Consider the following 15,391-nt stretch of genomic DNA (forward strand, 5'->3'; position numbering starts at 1 on the left):
TGGAGGGCACTCCCCTCCCCCAACCGGATTTGTGCAACACGCTTCTTACCCCTGGCCGCGAGCCCCTGGACCAGAGGCACCCCGGTAACCTTCCGCACAATCCCTCGAACTCCTGAGGCCCAGAACCACCACCAGGAGGCCCAATTGAACCATCTCAAACATTTATCTTTCAAACTACTAACTCCCCCGGGACCCTTTCACATGCCACAGATGAAAGACAGTGACACCTCACTGACCTTCATCCCGCCACACACGCAACGCCAGCTCAATACCCCCTTGCAAGGCCAACGCCCACAAATCCATTCCAATGTCATTTAAATGAATACCATCAGGATCCAAGAATTCCCAAGGCTCCCCCTCCAGATCAGTGTGCCTCACCACTATCCCCCCATTCCTACGAACAAAACGACCCACCTCTTTGTTGAGCTTGACCCGAGCCTTATTCAAGCGATCCACCGACCTGGCGTGCCGCCACACCCGCCGAGCCACCATGTCAGACCAAACGAACAACAAACCTGGAAAGGTAGATTTTAGCCTCAGAATGTCAAGCTTAATGTCTCTAATTAACTCCCGTGACGATCGAAGGCCCAAATCATTGCCCCCAGCATGCACCACCAAGATGTCCGGGTGGCGGTCCAAAGAAGCGTTGAACTGTACCTCAGGGAGCACCCCGCACCACAGCATGCCACCAATTCCAATCCACCGCAACACCGCCAGGTCCCTCGAAAAACCCAGCTGCCTCCCGTCCCGTCTCACCGCAGCCCGGATCGCCCCCCTCCGAACATAGGAGTGACCAAAAATCCACACCAAGCACGGATCACGACCTGAAAAACACAAACAAGAAAACATAGCAAGCAAAATAACCCACGTAACATAATCATAACAGATGGGGACGAACATACAGACGAAAACGAGCAGACTCCCATCGCCCAATCCGCCGAATCACTTCCTCACCCATCCCCCACCGGGCCGCCTCAGTGGCGGCCCCTATTCTAAATGAATGAGAACTGTAATCCCCAGGATCTAGCCCCCGTGCCTTCAAACATCTACGGAAAACAGACACAAATTGAAAGCGCGAGAGAGATGACCCATCCCTATGCACTAAAAAAGATCCCATACCATCCGGCCTCACTGACAGAAACGCCCGCACGCATCGCACCGGGCACACCAAGGACCCTGGCAAATCACCTAGAACCACCCAACAACCCCGACCTCTCAGATCAGTTTTGGACCTGCGTAAAAAACAACTCACCCCCTCCGCCTGCAAAATCACATCCCCATACAACAAACCCCCAACCACCGATCTACTCTGAGCCACCAGTTCCGAAATTCGAAAGGCCCCAAAAAAGGCCAACACAAACGCCACCCGAAACAACAGCACCTCGTAAGCATCCGTGCATTCACACTCCACCCGTTCCACCAGGAAACCCAACAAATCAAAAGAAACCGGGCGACGCCTATCCGGCTGCGTACCCCCCCTACGGTATCCCATAAGGGCGCGACGCACTAAAAAATGCTTAGTGGCATCCCCCAGGCCCCGCACCAAAAACCAAAACGCCAGAGCTGACATACGGCGTGACACACCCGAAACAGACACCCCCGACTCAAACTGCATCCCCACAAAATACAGCACCACAGTCACCCAGTCCTCAGTACCAGCACACACACCCACCCTCTCCAGTAACACCTCCCATTCACCCCAAACCTTCGAATACGCAGACCAAGTGCGAGCACTCAGTGACCTCTGAATCAACTGCGCCGCCGCTCCCAAACCACGCTCCACAGCCAATCGGGGCAAGGGATCCCGCACCGCTCCGCCTCCGGTGCCAGCACGCGAAACCTGTCCCACTGTGAACGAGAAAGAGAATCAGCGACAGAGTTGACAACACCTGGAACATGTACAGCAACAAACTGCGCATTCAACAACAATCCCCGCAGAACCAAATGACGAAGCAAGCGCAAAACCGGCGGAGAACTAGAAGTCTGATTATTAATCGCATGGACCACCCCCATATTGTCACAACGAAAACGGACCCTCCTATCCCTCAGCCGATCCCCCCAAATTTCCGTTGCCACCACAATAGGAAACAGCTCCAACACAACTAGATTAGCCACCAAACCCGCCGCACGCCAAGAATCCGGCCACCCCGCCGCACTCCACTCCCCCTGAAAAAATGCCCCATAACCTACCGAACCCGCTGCATCGGTAAACAATTCCAACTCAGCATCATCAACCACCTCCGCCATCCACATGGACCTGCCGTTGTAAACCGACAAAAAGGAATCCCACACTTCCAAGTCTGTATGCACCTCCCCAGACAACCTAACATAGTGATGCGGAACCGTCACCCCCGCCGTGGCCAAGGACAAACGTCTACAAAAAACCCTACCCATAGGTAAAATCCTACAGGCAAAATTCAATTTCCCCAACAACGACTGGACCTCCTTCAAAGGTGCCCTCTTACAACGCCGACACTGCTGCACACACTGCCTCAAATCCGCCAACTTATCCTCCGGCAAGCGACACTCCATACGATCCGAATCAATCACTATACCCAAAAACTTCACCACCGTGGACGGTCCCTCCGTCTTATCAGGAGCTAACGGGACCCCAAAACGCTGCGCTACCGCCTCCATAGTATGCAACAACACCGAACAAATCCGAGAGCCCCTGGGCCCCAAAAAAAGAAAGTCGTCAAGGTAATGCAGCACAGAGGACCAGCCGGCCTCCTGGCACACCACCCATTCCAAAAAACAACTAAAAGCCTCAAAATACGCACATGAAATCGAACAGCCCATTGGTAAACAACAATCAACATAATACTGACCCTCCCAACAAATTCCTAATAAATGAAAACTACCCGGATGGACCGGCAACAAACGGAACGCCGATTCCACATCCGTCTTGGCCAATAATGCCCCTTGTCCAAACTTCCGAACCCACCGCACCGCTGCATCAAAAGAGGTATATGTCACCGCACACACACCCTCCTCAATCCCATCATTAACCGAAGCCCCAGCCGGGTAAGACAAATGATGTATCAATCTGAACTTGCCCGGCTCCTTTTTAGGAACCAGGCCTAGCGGTGAAACCACCAAATCCGCCAATTGCGGGTCCGGAAAAGGACCCGCCATCCTGCCCAACGCCACCTCACTTTGCAGCTTAGCCGTGACCACCTGAGGATGACCATAAGCCGAAACCAAATTGCGCCCCCCAACCCCCTGCGCAACTGCCGAACTGGGAATCACAAAACCCAAACTAAAACCCTCCTCCAACAAAACCGCCGCCGACCTATTTGTGTACTGTCTTAAAAACGGCCGCATCACGTTCACCCTCACTGGAGTCGCCCCGGGACGCTGAAGCCTCAGCTCCCTTTCCTTTCCCACGCTTAAAACATCGGGAGAAACTGTGAGCCCCCCCCACACCCCGAACATTCATGCTTAAATTTACAATCTGAGAGGAAGCGGTATAATGAAGGGCATCTTCATTATACTGCCAACAGCAGCCCCGACGCGAACCGGCCGACTGTCCGGCCGCTGAGAAACCGCCGGCCGCCCCCTGAAAGGGCTGAGACCCCCCACGAGGAGCGGCCATAAGTCGCATCCATAAACTTATGTCCTTATGATCCCACCTCAAGGAAGCCCGGACCGCCTTGCGCTGACGAAAATGCTCGTCATAACGCAGCCACGCCACTCCCCCATACACCCGGTATGCCTCACCAATAGAATCAAAATAACAAAAAAGCGCCGAACAATGTTCTAGTGCCTTCTCCCCAATAACACTCGCCAGGATAGAAAAGGCCTGCATCCAATTAGTAAACGTGCGAGGTATCAGCCGATACCGCCGTTTCTCCTCCTCCTCCTTCTTACTCTCCTCCGGCTTCTTCCTATCTAAATAAAATTTTTCCAACGGAAGCAAGGAGAAGATCTCGACATATTCGTCCTTCCAGATCTTCTCCTTCACTTCCGGTTTCAAGTGAGCCCCCAGGGGCCCCTCAAAACAGACATACACTTCCCCTTTCGCGGAGTCCGCCATACGGACATCCTCCGCCGCTGCCTTAGCGACCACTGCAGCTCCCGCAGCACCTCCACCCACGGCCGATGCCACCACCGACCCGCCCCCCGCCGGCGCCTCAACCTGTACTCCCGCCGCCGGAGCAACCCACACAGGAACTGGGGAAGCCCCCACAGCCGTACCCCCAGGACGCCCAGACAAAACACTCATTAACTGTGAAAGCAAAACCCGCAACCACCCATCCCCCGTCACATTCAAAGGAACAGGCCCCAACCCCAAATCCCCAGAGGACTCACCAGGCTGACCCGAAGCCGATGCCCCAGCAGCCGCAGGCCTGGGCGTCCGCTCCCTGGAACCGCCGGCCGCACTCCTGTCATCCAGCGCTGTTGAAGGTCCCGCCAAATCCGCTCCAGGCTCCCGCCGACGAATGACCGCCTCACCGGCCGCCCTCCTTTCCGGATTCGCCAGCTCCTCTTCAGCATCTGCAGCACAATCAGAAAGGGAAGAATCAGAAGGAGAATATTCCCCAACTGCAGTTCCAGACCTGCCATGCCGACTCCTACCACCAGGTGGCGCCCTCTCACTGTAGCACTCTGGATCCTGCCGACCTCCAGCCAGCCCATCTTCCCTCACAGGCAGAGAGACGCTGACAGAAGATCTCCGAGCTCTGGCCTCCCCTGCACTCCCGGAGCTCTGCTGCTGTGCTGTACGCTGCTGGGCTGCACTCAGAGAAGGTGAGCCAGCCGTGTCCCTGCTGCCTCCGGGCCTCCTCTCCTCTGCAGACCTGGCCCCAGAACGCTGCCTAGAGCCCGACCCTGCACTGGACAGGGCCGGCCCTGCCTCCCCTCCTCCACTCTGCCGGGCCTCACGTCGGGCAGATGAAGAGACCGCAGCCGCCATCACAGGGGGACCGGCAGCTCCGGCCGTCCCCCGTTCACTCCTGGTGCCCTTCCTCAACGATCTCCGGCCTGACACCCCCACCTCAGGGACGGCCGCACCACCACCCGGGCCGCACAGTGGGGAAGGAGCGGAGGGACCAGCAGCTGCCCCCCCCTCCTGCATCCTCTGCCCTACGCCCTGACACTGTCCCCCGGGAAGCCGCACTGGAAGTGCCCCCACACACTGTACCTGCCATCTCCCGGGAAGACCGCACAGGGCTCAGGCACCGCCGCCTGCTACGGGGAGTGGGCTCAGGACTCAGACGCTCTGGAGCCCTGGATCTACGGGACCCGCGCCGCAAGCCAGGGAGGGGGCCAGCCTGCACCCCACTCCCGATCCCCAGGACCCCCCGCAACTGTTCCTGCACCCAAGCATTCCCATGAGACGCTGCAGCAGCCCGGAGGTGGGTGAAAAGATCATCCAGGGACGACATGGCACCTTCTTCTCGCTTCTACACGCCGACTGGTGAGTACCCTCCCCCCCTGGGGCACCCCCCTATATACACTCCTCCCCCTCCCCTCCAGATGACCTCTCTTTCACCCCACTCTCGAGCCACCTGCTACTGTCCCTTAAAGGAGCAGCAGCCATTTAACCCTTTAACCCCCATTCTCTTGAAATATACCTCTAACCCCATTAACCCTTACTAACATCTGGGAGGGCCACTAAAACCCCCGTCAAGACGCCACTACGCCAGGGGTTCCCCCGGTCCGTTTGCTCCCAGTACAGCAATCATACCTCCATTATACATACACTGTACAGCAATCATATATTCATTATACATACACTGTACAGCAATCATACCTCCATTATACATACACTGTACAGCAATCATACCTCCATTATACATACACTGTACAGAAATCATACATTCATTATACATACACTGTACAGCAATCATACCTACATAATACATACACTGTACAGCAATCATACATCCATTATACATACACTGTACAGCAATCATACATCCATTATACATACACTGTACAGCAATCATACATTCATTATACATACACTGAACAGCAATCATACATCCATTATAAATACACTGTACAGCAAGCATACCTCCATTATACATACACTGTACAGCAATCATACATTCAGTATACATACACTGTACAGCAATCATACATCCATTATACATACACTGTACAGCAAGCATACCTCCATTATACATACACTGTACAGCAATCATACCTCCATTATACATACACTGTACAGAAATCATACATCCATTATACATACACTGTACAGCAAGCATACCTCCATTATACATACACTGTACAGCAAGCATACCTCCATTATACATACACTGTACAGCAATCATACATCCATTATACATACACTGTACAGCAAGCATACCTCCATTATACATACACTGTACAGCAATCATACATCCATTATACATACACTGTACAGCAATCATATATTCATTATACATACACTGTACAGCAATCATACCTCCATTATACATACACTGTACAGCAATCATACATTCATTATACATACACTGTACAGCAATCATACATCCATTATACATACACTGTACAGCAATCATACATCCATTATACATACACTGTACAGCAATCATACATCCATTATACATACACTGTACAGCAAGCATACCTCCATTATACATACACTGTAAAGCAATCATACATTCATTATACATACACTGTACAGCAATCATACATCCATTATACATACACTGTACAGCAATCATACATCCATTATACATACACTGTACAGCAATCATACATCCATTATACATACACTGTACAGCAAGCATACCTCCATTATACATACACTGTACAGCAATCATACATTCATTATACATGCACTGTACAGCAATCATACATCCATTATACATACACTGTACAGCAATCATACATTCATTATACATACACTGTACAGCAATCATACATCCATTATACATACACTGTACAGCAATCATACCTCCATTATACATACACTGTACAGCAATCATACATTCATTATACATACACTGTACAGCAATCATACCTCCATTATACATACACTGTACAGCAATCATACCTCCTTTATTCATACACTGTACAGCAATCATACATTCATTATACATACACTGTACAGCAATCATACCTCCATTATACATACACTGTACAGCAATCATACATCCATTGTACATACACTGTACAGCAATCATACATCCATTATACATACACTGTACAGCAAGCATACCTCCATTATACATACACTGTACAGCAATCATACATCCATTATACATACACTGTACAGCAAGCATACCTCCATTATACATACACTGTACAGCAATCATACATTCATTATACATACACTGTACAGCAATCATACATCCATTATACATACACTGTACAGCAATCATACATCCATTATACATACACTGTACAGCAATCATACATCCATTATACATACACTGTACAGCAAGCATACCTCCATTATACATACACTGTACAGCAATCATACATCCATTATACATACACTGTACAGCAATAATACATCCATTATACATACACTGTACAGCAATCATACATTCATTATACATACACTGTACAGCAATCATACATCCATTATACATACACTGTACAGCAATCATACATCCATTATACATACACTGTACAGCAATCATACATCCATTATACATACACTGTACAGCAATCATACATCCATTATACATACACTGTACAACAATCATACCTCCATTATACATACACTGTACAGCAAGCATACCTCCATTATACATACACTGTACAGCAATCATACATCCATTATACATACACTGTACAGCAATCATACATCCATTATACATACACTGTACAGCAATCATACATCCATTATACATACACTGTACAGCAATCATACATCCATTATACATACACTGTACAGCAAGCATACATTCATTATACATACACAGTGACTGTACAGCAATCATACATCCATTATACATACACTGTACAGCAATCATACATTCATTATACATACACTGTACAGCAATCATACATCCATTATACATACACTGTGTCTGTACAGCAATCATACATCCATTATACATACACTGTACAGCAATCATACATCCATTATACATACACTGTACAGCAATCATACATTCATTATACATACACTGTACAGCAATCATACATCCATTATACATACACTGTACAGCAATCATACATCCATTATACATACACTGTGACTGTACAGCAATCATACATCCATTATACATACACTGTACAGCAATCATACATCCATTATACATACACTGACTGTACAGCAATCATACATCCATTATACATACACTGTGACTGTATAGCAATCAAACATCCATTATACATACACTGTACAGCAAGCATACCTCCATTATACATACACTGTACAGCAATCATACCTCCATTATACATACACTGTGACTGTACAGCAATCATACATCCATTATACATACACTGTACAGCAAGCATACCTCCATTATACATACCCTGTGACTGTACAGCAATCATACATCCATTATACATACACTGTACAGCAATCATACATCCATTATACATACACTGTACAGCAAGCATACCTCCATTATACATACACTGTACAGCAATCATACCTCCATTATACATACACTGTACAGCAATCATACCTCCATTATACATACACTGTACAGCAATCATACCTCCATTATACATACACTGTACAGCAAGCATACCTCCATTATACATACACTGTGACTGTACAGCAATCATACATCCATTATACATACACTGTACAGCAAGCATACCTCCATTATACATAAACTGTACAGCAATCATACATCCATTATACATACACTGTGACTGTACAGCAATCATACATCCATTATACATACACTGTGACTGAACAGCAAGCATACCTCCATTATACATACACTGACTGTACAGCAATCATACATCCATTATACATACACTATACAGCAAGCATACCTCCATTATACATACACTGTACAGCAAGCATACCGCCATTATACATACACTGTACAGCAAGCATACCTCCATTATACATACACTGTACAGCAATCATACCTCCATTATACATACACTGTGACTGTACAGCAAGCATACCTCCAATCCATTAATAATGGATTGGATGTATGATTGTTGTACAGTCACAGACACAGTGTATGTATAATGGATGTATGATTGCTGTACAGTGTATGTATAATGGACAGGGCTATCTTTAATTTTGATTGGACCCTGGGCAAGCAATTTTTTTTTGGGGCCCCCCGCTCCCCCACCCCCATCCCACACACACTCGGGATCAGTACAGGATCAGTAATGTAATGTATGTACACAGTGACCTCACCAGCAGAATAGTGAGTACAGCTCTGGTGCATAATACAGGATATAACTCAGGATCAATACAGGATAAGTAATGTAATGTATGTACACAGTGACCTCACCAGCAGAATAGTGAGTACAGCTCTGGAGAGAAGGTGTGTTCTGCTGAGCTCCAGAGTTTCCCAGAGAAGCAGTGATTTTCTTCCACCCCTCCCCAGGTGTGTGGCAGACACCTGGGTAGGTTTTCCTGCTATGGAGCCCCGGGAAGCTGGGGCTTCATCTTGCACCCCCCCCCCCGTTCTCGGCTGGCGGGGTGTGCAAAGGAAAATGCAACAGCCAGTAGTCAGGATGGGGTGAGGAGATCCACCAGGGTCCACAGCCATGTGGGGCCCCCTCCCCCGACCTCAGCTGGGAGCTGCAAAGCTTCCAGCAGAAGCTCATCCAGGCAGCGGAGTGGAAAGTCTGCATCTGTTTCCTCAGAACCCCAGCAATGGGGGGTAAAGGGGCCCAGAGAATCCCTGGCCAGCTTTGGGTCCAAAATCCAGGCCAAGATGGCTCAGTATGAACAGCTCGGAAAACAACTAAGAGGCCTCAGAGAGGAGCTGAAGTTTGCAAGACTGTTGAGACCCAATTAGCTCCGAGCAGGCTATAACTACCCCTCCCCCTTACTACAATAATTAATTAAATAATAACTGACACAACAACAATTCAACTTTTCCGTGGGTGGGGATCGGCCACAGCTTTATTTATAAAATTACTTATATAAATAACAATTTAACTGTAACAAAGACACCGATTGGCTTCTTGCCAACCCGAGAGGTGCTGCCACACTGTCCTGTGTGGAGGTCTACCCCGGGTTGACCCCGCTTTCACCGTCTTCTTACCGCCAAGCTGTGACTTACAATAAACAGAGATACAAAAAGGGAGGGAGGGAGGGCAAAACTCCGGGTCCTGGGCAGATTGAGGGGGGAAGGGAGGCACCACAGCTATAAATACCCTGGGGAGGGCCCCTGAAAGCCCGGGAAACTATTAGACCCCTGATTGGTGCACTCCTTCCCCCCCACCCATGGGACATACCACTATAGTTAGCAACAGGTTTTTACAGGCGGGGGAGGGGGCTAAAAAACATTGCCTGTATATTTCTTAACCCCTTAACTGCTCACCAGTCAGGGGGCAAGCTAGTTATGCACAGCTTGCCCCTCCAGACTGTTGAGACCCAATTAGCTCCGAGCAGGCTATAACTACCCCTCCCCCTTACTACAATAATTAATTAAATAATAACTGACACAACAACAATTCAACTTTTCCGTGGGTGGGGATCGGCCAAAGCTTTATTTATAAAATTACTTATATAAATAACAATTTAACTGTAACAAAGACACCGATTGGCTTCTTGCCAACCCGAGAGGTGCTGCCACACTGTCCTGTGTGGAGGTCTACCCCGGGTTGACCCCGCTTTCACCGTCTTCTTACCGCCACGGAGGAGACCAGTTAGCCCTACACTGGGCTCCGACCCCCACCCAAGAGATACTGGATAGCCAACACCTGGGGCCAACTCAGCCCCCCGAACACACCCAACACATTTCCTCTCCAGGAAAGTCGCCCAACACATTTCCTCTCCAGGAAATTCGCCCAACACATAACCTCTCCAGGAAATCCGAGGTACCTGCCGCCAGGTCCTATGTTTTTGCATTTTATTTTATTTTTTTTATTTTTTTTGTATTCACTAACTCTTGTGTGAACTCATTTCTCAGACTCGCCCATACACCGAAGAGTGCCGCAGCACTCGCACCACCTTGCGGAAAGCCGCTCGCAAAACAAAAACACATGTGGAAAACATCAAACTGGGCGAAAATAGCAACGCAACATGCAGATCGCCCGGGCCCCACGCGCTGCGCTACCCTCTCCGGAAACTGAGCCCTCTCCGCCGACACCGACACAAAAAGAGAGCGAATCCCAAACTCACAACACCCCCTCCTACAAAGAGAAGCCAAAACCCAAAACAGACAATCGAGGGCGGGGAGCATAAAAGAAAAACAGGCCGAAAATTTAACCACAACTGTATCACTCAGTCCTACCCCGGGACCCGAACCCGAGGTGGTCTCCCATTCCACAGCCACATGAGCAAACCTTCCGACTCCACCCGAGGGAGCAACCTCCGGAACCACTGCCAGAGAACGGGACAAAGCGTCAACACCCAATACCGACCCCAGGGAGTACAGCCGCAAAATAAACCTTATCTCCAAACAGCGAAGCACTAGGTGCAACAAGCCGAGCGCAGGAAGAAAGCCGAAAGAAAGAAATAATAACAGTGACAACGCCCCAAATGTCAGACCGACAAAACGCCCCCGATCACTCAAATCACACCCAAAAAAGAAAAGCATCACCAAATTATAGCGCAATCAAGCACAGGGGCCACGCCAACCCACACAGTACCGTTACAATCCTAGAACATGAACTGCCGAAGCAAGCACCCAAAGTCCCACAACCAACACCAAAGGAAAAAGCGCAAACAAAAAACCCAAGCATGGCAGAAACCCACTGACTACCAAGACACCCAGTAGTAAACCACCCTGCAGCACCACTGAAAAACCAAAACACCACACCAACAACCAACCAAACCAGCCACACCCGGGAACAGAGCGAGCTCCCCATGAGCTGCAACGGGGGACTGAAAGCAGGCCTGTCCACTGCATCACGCCTGAAAAAACCCCAACCAACCGGAACGTCAGCCCTTAGTGCACCAGGGGCACATATGCGGGGGCACAGATACCACACACCCTCGGCGGCCAGAGACAACCTGCAGGAAAAAACTCATGTCATTTCAGAGCTAGCGGTACTGCAGCAGGACTTTGCCTCTGACCGCCAGGGGGGTGTCTGCTCCAGTAAGGAGGGAGGGAGGAGAGCAGGGCAGGTCAGACAGGTACTGGTAGTGGGGGACTCAATTATTAGGGGGACAGATAGGGCGATCTGTCACAAAGACCGGGATAGCCGAACAGTGTGTTGTCTTCCTGGCGCTCGAGTTCGGCACATCGCGGATCGGGTTGACAGGTTGCTGGGTGGGGCTGGAGAAGACCCAGCAGTCATGGTACATATTGGCACCAATGACAAAGTAAGAGGTAGATGGAGTGTCCTTAAAAAGGATTTCAGGGACTTAGGCTGCAAGCTTAAGGCAAGGACCTCCAAGGTAGTATTTTCTGAAATATTACCTGTACCACGAGCCACACCAGAGAGGCAGCGGGAGATTAGGGAGGTAAACAAGTGGCTCAGAAGCTGGTGTAGGAAGGAGGGGTTTGGGTTCATGGAGAACTGGGCAGACTTCGACTTTAAAGGAAACAGATTTCTGACTATAGCTAAAGACCATTATCTGTCCCAAATGGTGCAGGGCCTGACCAGAGGGGGCGCCCTACTAGACTTAATATTTACCAACGTACTGAAACTGGCAGAGTAATTAATGTGCAAGTAGATGGACACCGAGGAAATAGTGATCATAATGTAATACATTATAACTTGTTCTTCAATAAGGGAATCTCTCGAGGGGCCACAAAAACAATGAACTTTTGAAAAGCAAAGTTCGATCAACTCAGAGAAGCCCATAACAATATAAAATGGGATATTGTCCTCAAAAAGAACAATACTGACACTAAATGGGAGACTTTTAAAAATATCTTAACTTTTCACTGTAAGATGTATATACTTTATAGGAATAAAAGGGTCAGAAATAAAAGAAAACCAATATGGATGAATAAAAATGTTAAGGGGGCAATAAATGACTAAAATAAAGCATTTCAGTTACTAAAACAGGACAGCAGTGAAGAAGCATTAAAAAGCTATAGAGAAAAATGTGAAATATGTAAAAAACAGATAAAAGCCGCAAAAATAGAGACAGAAAGACTCATTGCCAAAGAGAGTATAACTAACCCCAAAATGTTCTTTAATTATATAAATAGCAAAAAGGTCAAAAATGAAAGTGTTGGCCCTTTAAAAAATGATGAGGAAGAATTTATAAACGGGGATCAGGAAAAAGCAAATATACTAAAATTCTTCTCCACTGTATTCACTGAGGAAAATGAAATGCCAGGTGAAATACAGTGTGATAAGGTAAACTCCCCAGTACAGGTCACCTGTCTAACCCAGGAAGAAGTACAGTGCCACCTACAAAAAATCAAAATAGACAAATCACCAGGTCCAGATGGCATTCACCCCCATGTTCTAAAGGAATTAAGTAATGTAATAGACAGACGCGGAGGTGTTGAGGGGCATGTGTGGAACTCCGCTACTCCTTGCTGGGATTTGAATAGACTGGCCCAGACCCTTTCTTGTGGATGGAGAGTGGAGCTGAGTAAAACGATCAGACTTTACATGTGATGAATATCTAACAGTGCAGAAGCCGGTGAAACCATTGATTAATACCCCGGCAATATTCTGAACAGCAGCAGCCTCTTGCACTGGCCCCATGTGGAATGGACAATATTGGATGCCTGACTCTCTGCCTGGTCACTCCTCCTAGCGATTTGGAGAAACCGGGACTCATGGACTAAATTGAACAACTTGGTCTTAGCAGAATTCCTCTCTCATGAAATTGAACCCCTCCCTGGACCCAATAAGATCAGTGACTCTGGGGGGTGATTGCACTGTCTACCAGGGGGAGCGTGAATACGCTAATGATTCCGTAGTTGCATATTAGTATGCTATATTTGGTGGTGGATATTTCTGGATCAGGGTGTGATACCCTAGGTTTTAAGCGCTCCCCAGAGCCATATGGGACTGTGAATTCTTACTTTTGTATGCTGTAAATAACGGGATTTAAATTCTCGAGTGGGAGGGGCCTATGGTGTATAAAGTTGCTAAGTTGGTCCGTGATATCCCCGTAGTGATACATACACCCCACAAATATAAAGTGAAGAGAAATAGTGGGTGAAATGGCCCCTAAGGTGAACCCCAGAAGATCAGGGGGTAGCTCGCCACAAAAAGATAAGGGGGCTATGGGTAAATTGGATAAAATATGGAAGTCTCCAGCTGTGGGTATAAAAACTAGAACCCAGAAGGATCTCTCCCCTAGTAAAACAGGCTCTAGGTACTCGGTCTTGGAGGTGGAAGAAACTGAGGAAGGGCAGTCTGTGCCCCCTATGGGAACACAGATGTTGGAGGAGATCTTGGGAGGGGTGAAAAAACTAATTGTGCAATTGAGGAGATAAATAAACAATTAGGTGTGGTATCTACCGAGGTATCTCTGATAAGACACGATATGACTAAAATGAGAGATAGGATTTCCAGACTGGAGGAAGAAGCCCCTAAAACAGAAAATAGGATTAAGGTTTTGGAGGAGGAGGTTAATGACTTGAAAAAGGAGAGGACATCTGTTAAAGATAAGCTCACAGACCTTGAGGATAGATCCAGACGTTGTAATATAAGGATGGTGGGGTTTCCTGAGGGGGTGGAGGGGGGGGGGGGGGGGAACTCTGCCATACAGTTTCTTAGTAGGTGGTTGAAGGAGGGGATAGGGGAAGGGCATCTTACCCCAATGTTTGGGATTGAACGAGCTCATCGGTGCCAAGGCGTATTCCCCCTCCGGGGGGTCCCCCTAGGACAATCCTAATTAAGTTATATACCTCCCAGGACAGGGATACTATCCTTAGGAGGGCAAGAGAGATGAGGGACCTACAGTATAATGGACAGAATATTTTTCTATATCCGGATTTCTCTTGGGAGACCCAGAGGAAAAGGGCATCCTTTCGGGAGATAAAAAGGCGGCTAAAGAACGCAGGGGTGCCCTTCTCTCTGCTGTTTCCAACGAGACTCCGGGTTGAGCATAAGGGAAAGGTAACAATATTTGGAACCCCACAAGAAGTCTCAGATTGGATGGATAAATAAGGCATCTAATATAAGGCACTACTGTGGCATTAGGGGTTGGAAGTATTAGTTGAGTAATAATGTTACGTCTCGGGGGGGAGGGGTTGGGGGGTTCTCTGGGGTGTCACTAGGATACGAGTGCATAGTAGAAGTACGGTGCATTATGGGGAGAGGGGGGGGTGCGGGGGGGGGGGGATAAGGGAAAGGAGGGAGGGATGGCACGAGATGATCAAAAGAGGTTTTTTTTTTTTTTTCTCTCTCTTCT

General features: G+C 48.2%; 1 protein-coding gene across 1 annotated transcript; it reads right to left on the minus strand.

Moving 5' to 3' along the window:
- Nucleotides 1–5,383, minus strand: LOC130339804 (uncharacterized). Its single transcript, XM_056554094.1, has 2 exons — nt 4,312–5,383; nt 1–824 (listed from the first exon to the last, which is right to left on the minus strand). Exons 1-2 carry the CDS (start codon nt 5,075–5,077, stop codon nt 229–231), a joined length of 1,362 nt encoding a protein of 453 aa, XP_056410069.1. The 5' UTR covers nt 5,078–5,383; the 3' UTR covers nt 1–228.
- Nucleotides 5,384–15,391: the final 10,008 nt, after the last annotated feature.

Source organism: Hyla sarda, unplaced genomic scaffold (genome assembly GCF_029499605.1).
Source record: "Hyla sarda isolate aHylSar1 unplaced genomic scaffold, aHylSar1.hap1 scaffold_553, whole genome shotgun sequence".
Lineage (NCBI taxonomy): Eukaryota > Metazoa > Chordata > Amphibia > Anura > Hylidae > Hyla > Hyla sarda.

Bases quoted from the DNA above. Each gene is read 5' to 3' on its own strand.
- LOC130339804 (XM_056554094.1), bottom strand. From the start codon at position 5,077: ATGCAGGAGGGGGGGGCAGCTGCTGGTCCCTCCGCTCCTTCCCCACTG. The intron at 825-4,311 runs GTGAGTCCTCTG...TGTGTTTTTCAG, and splicing joins ATCGGCTTCGGGTCAGCCTG to GTCGTGATCCGTGCTTGGTG.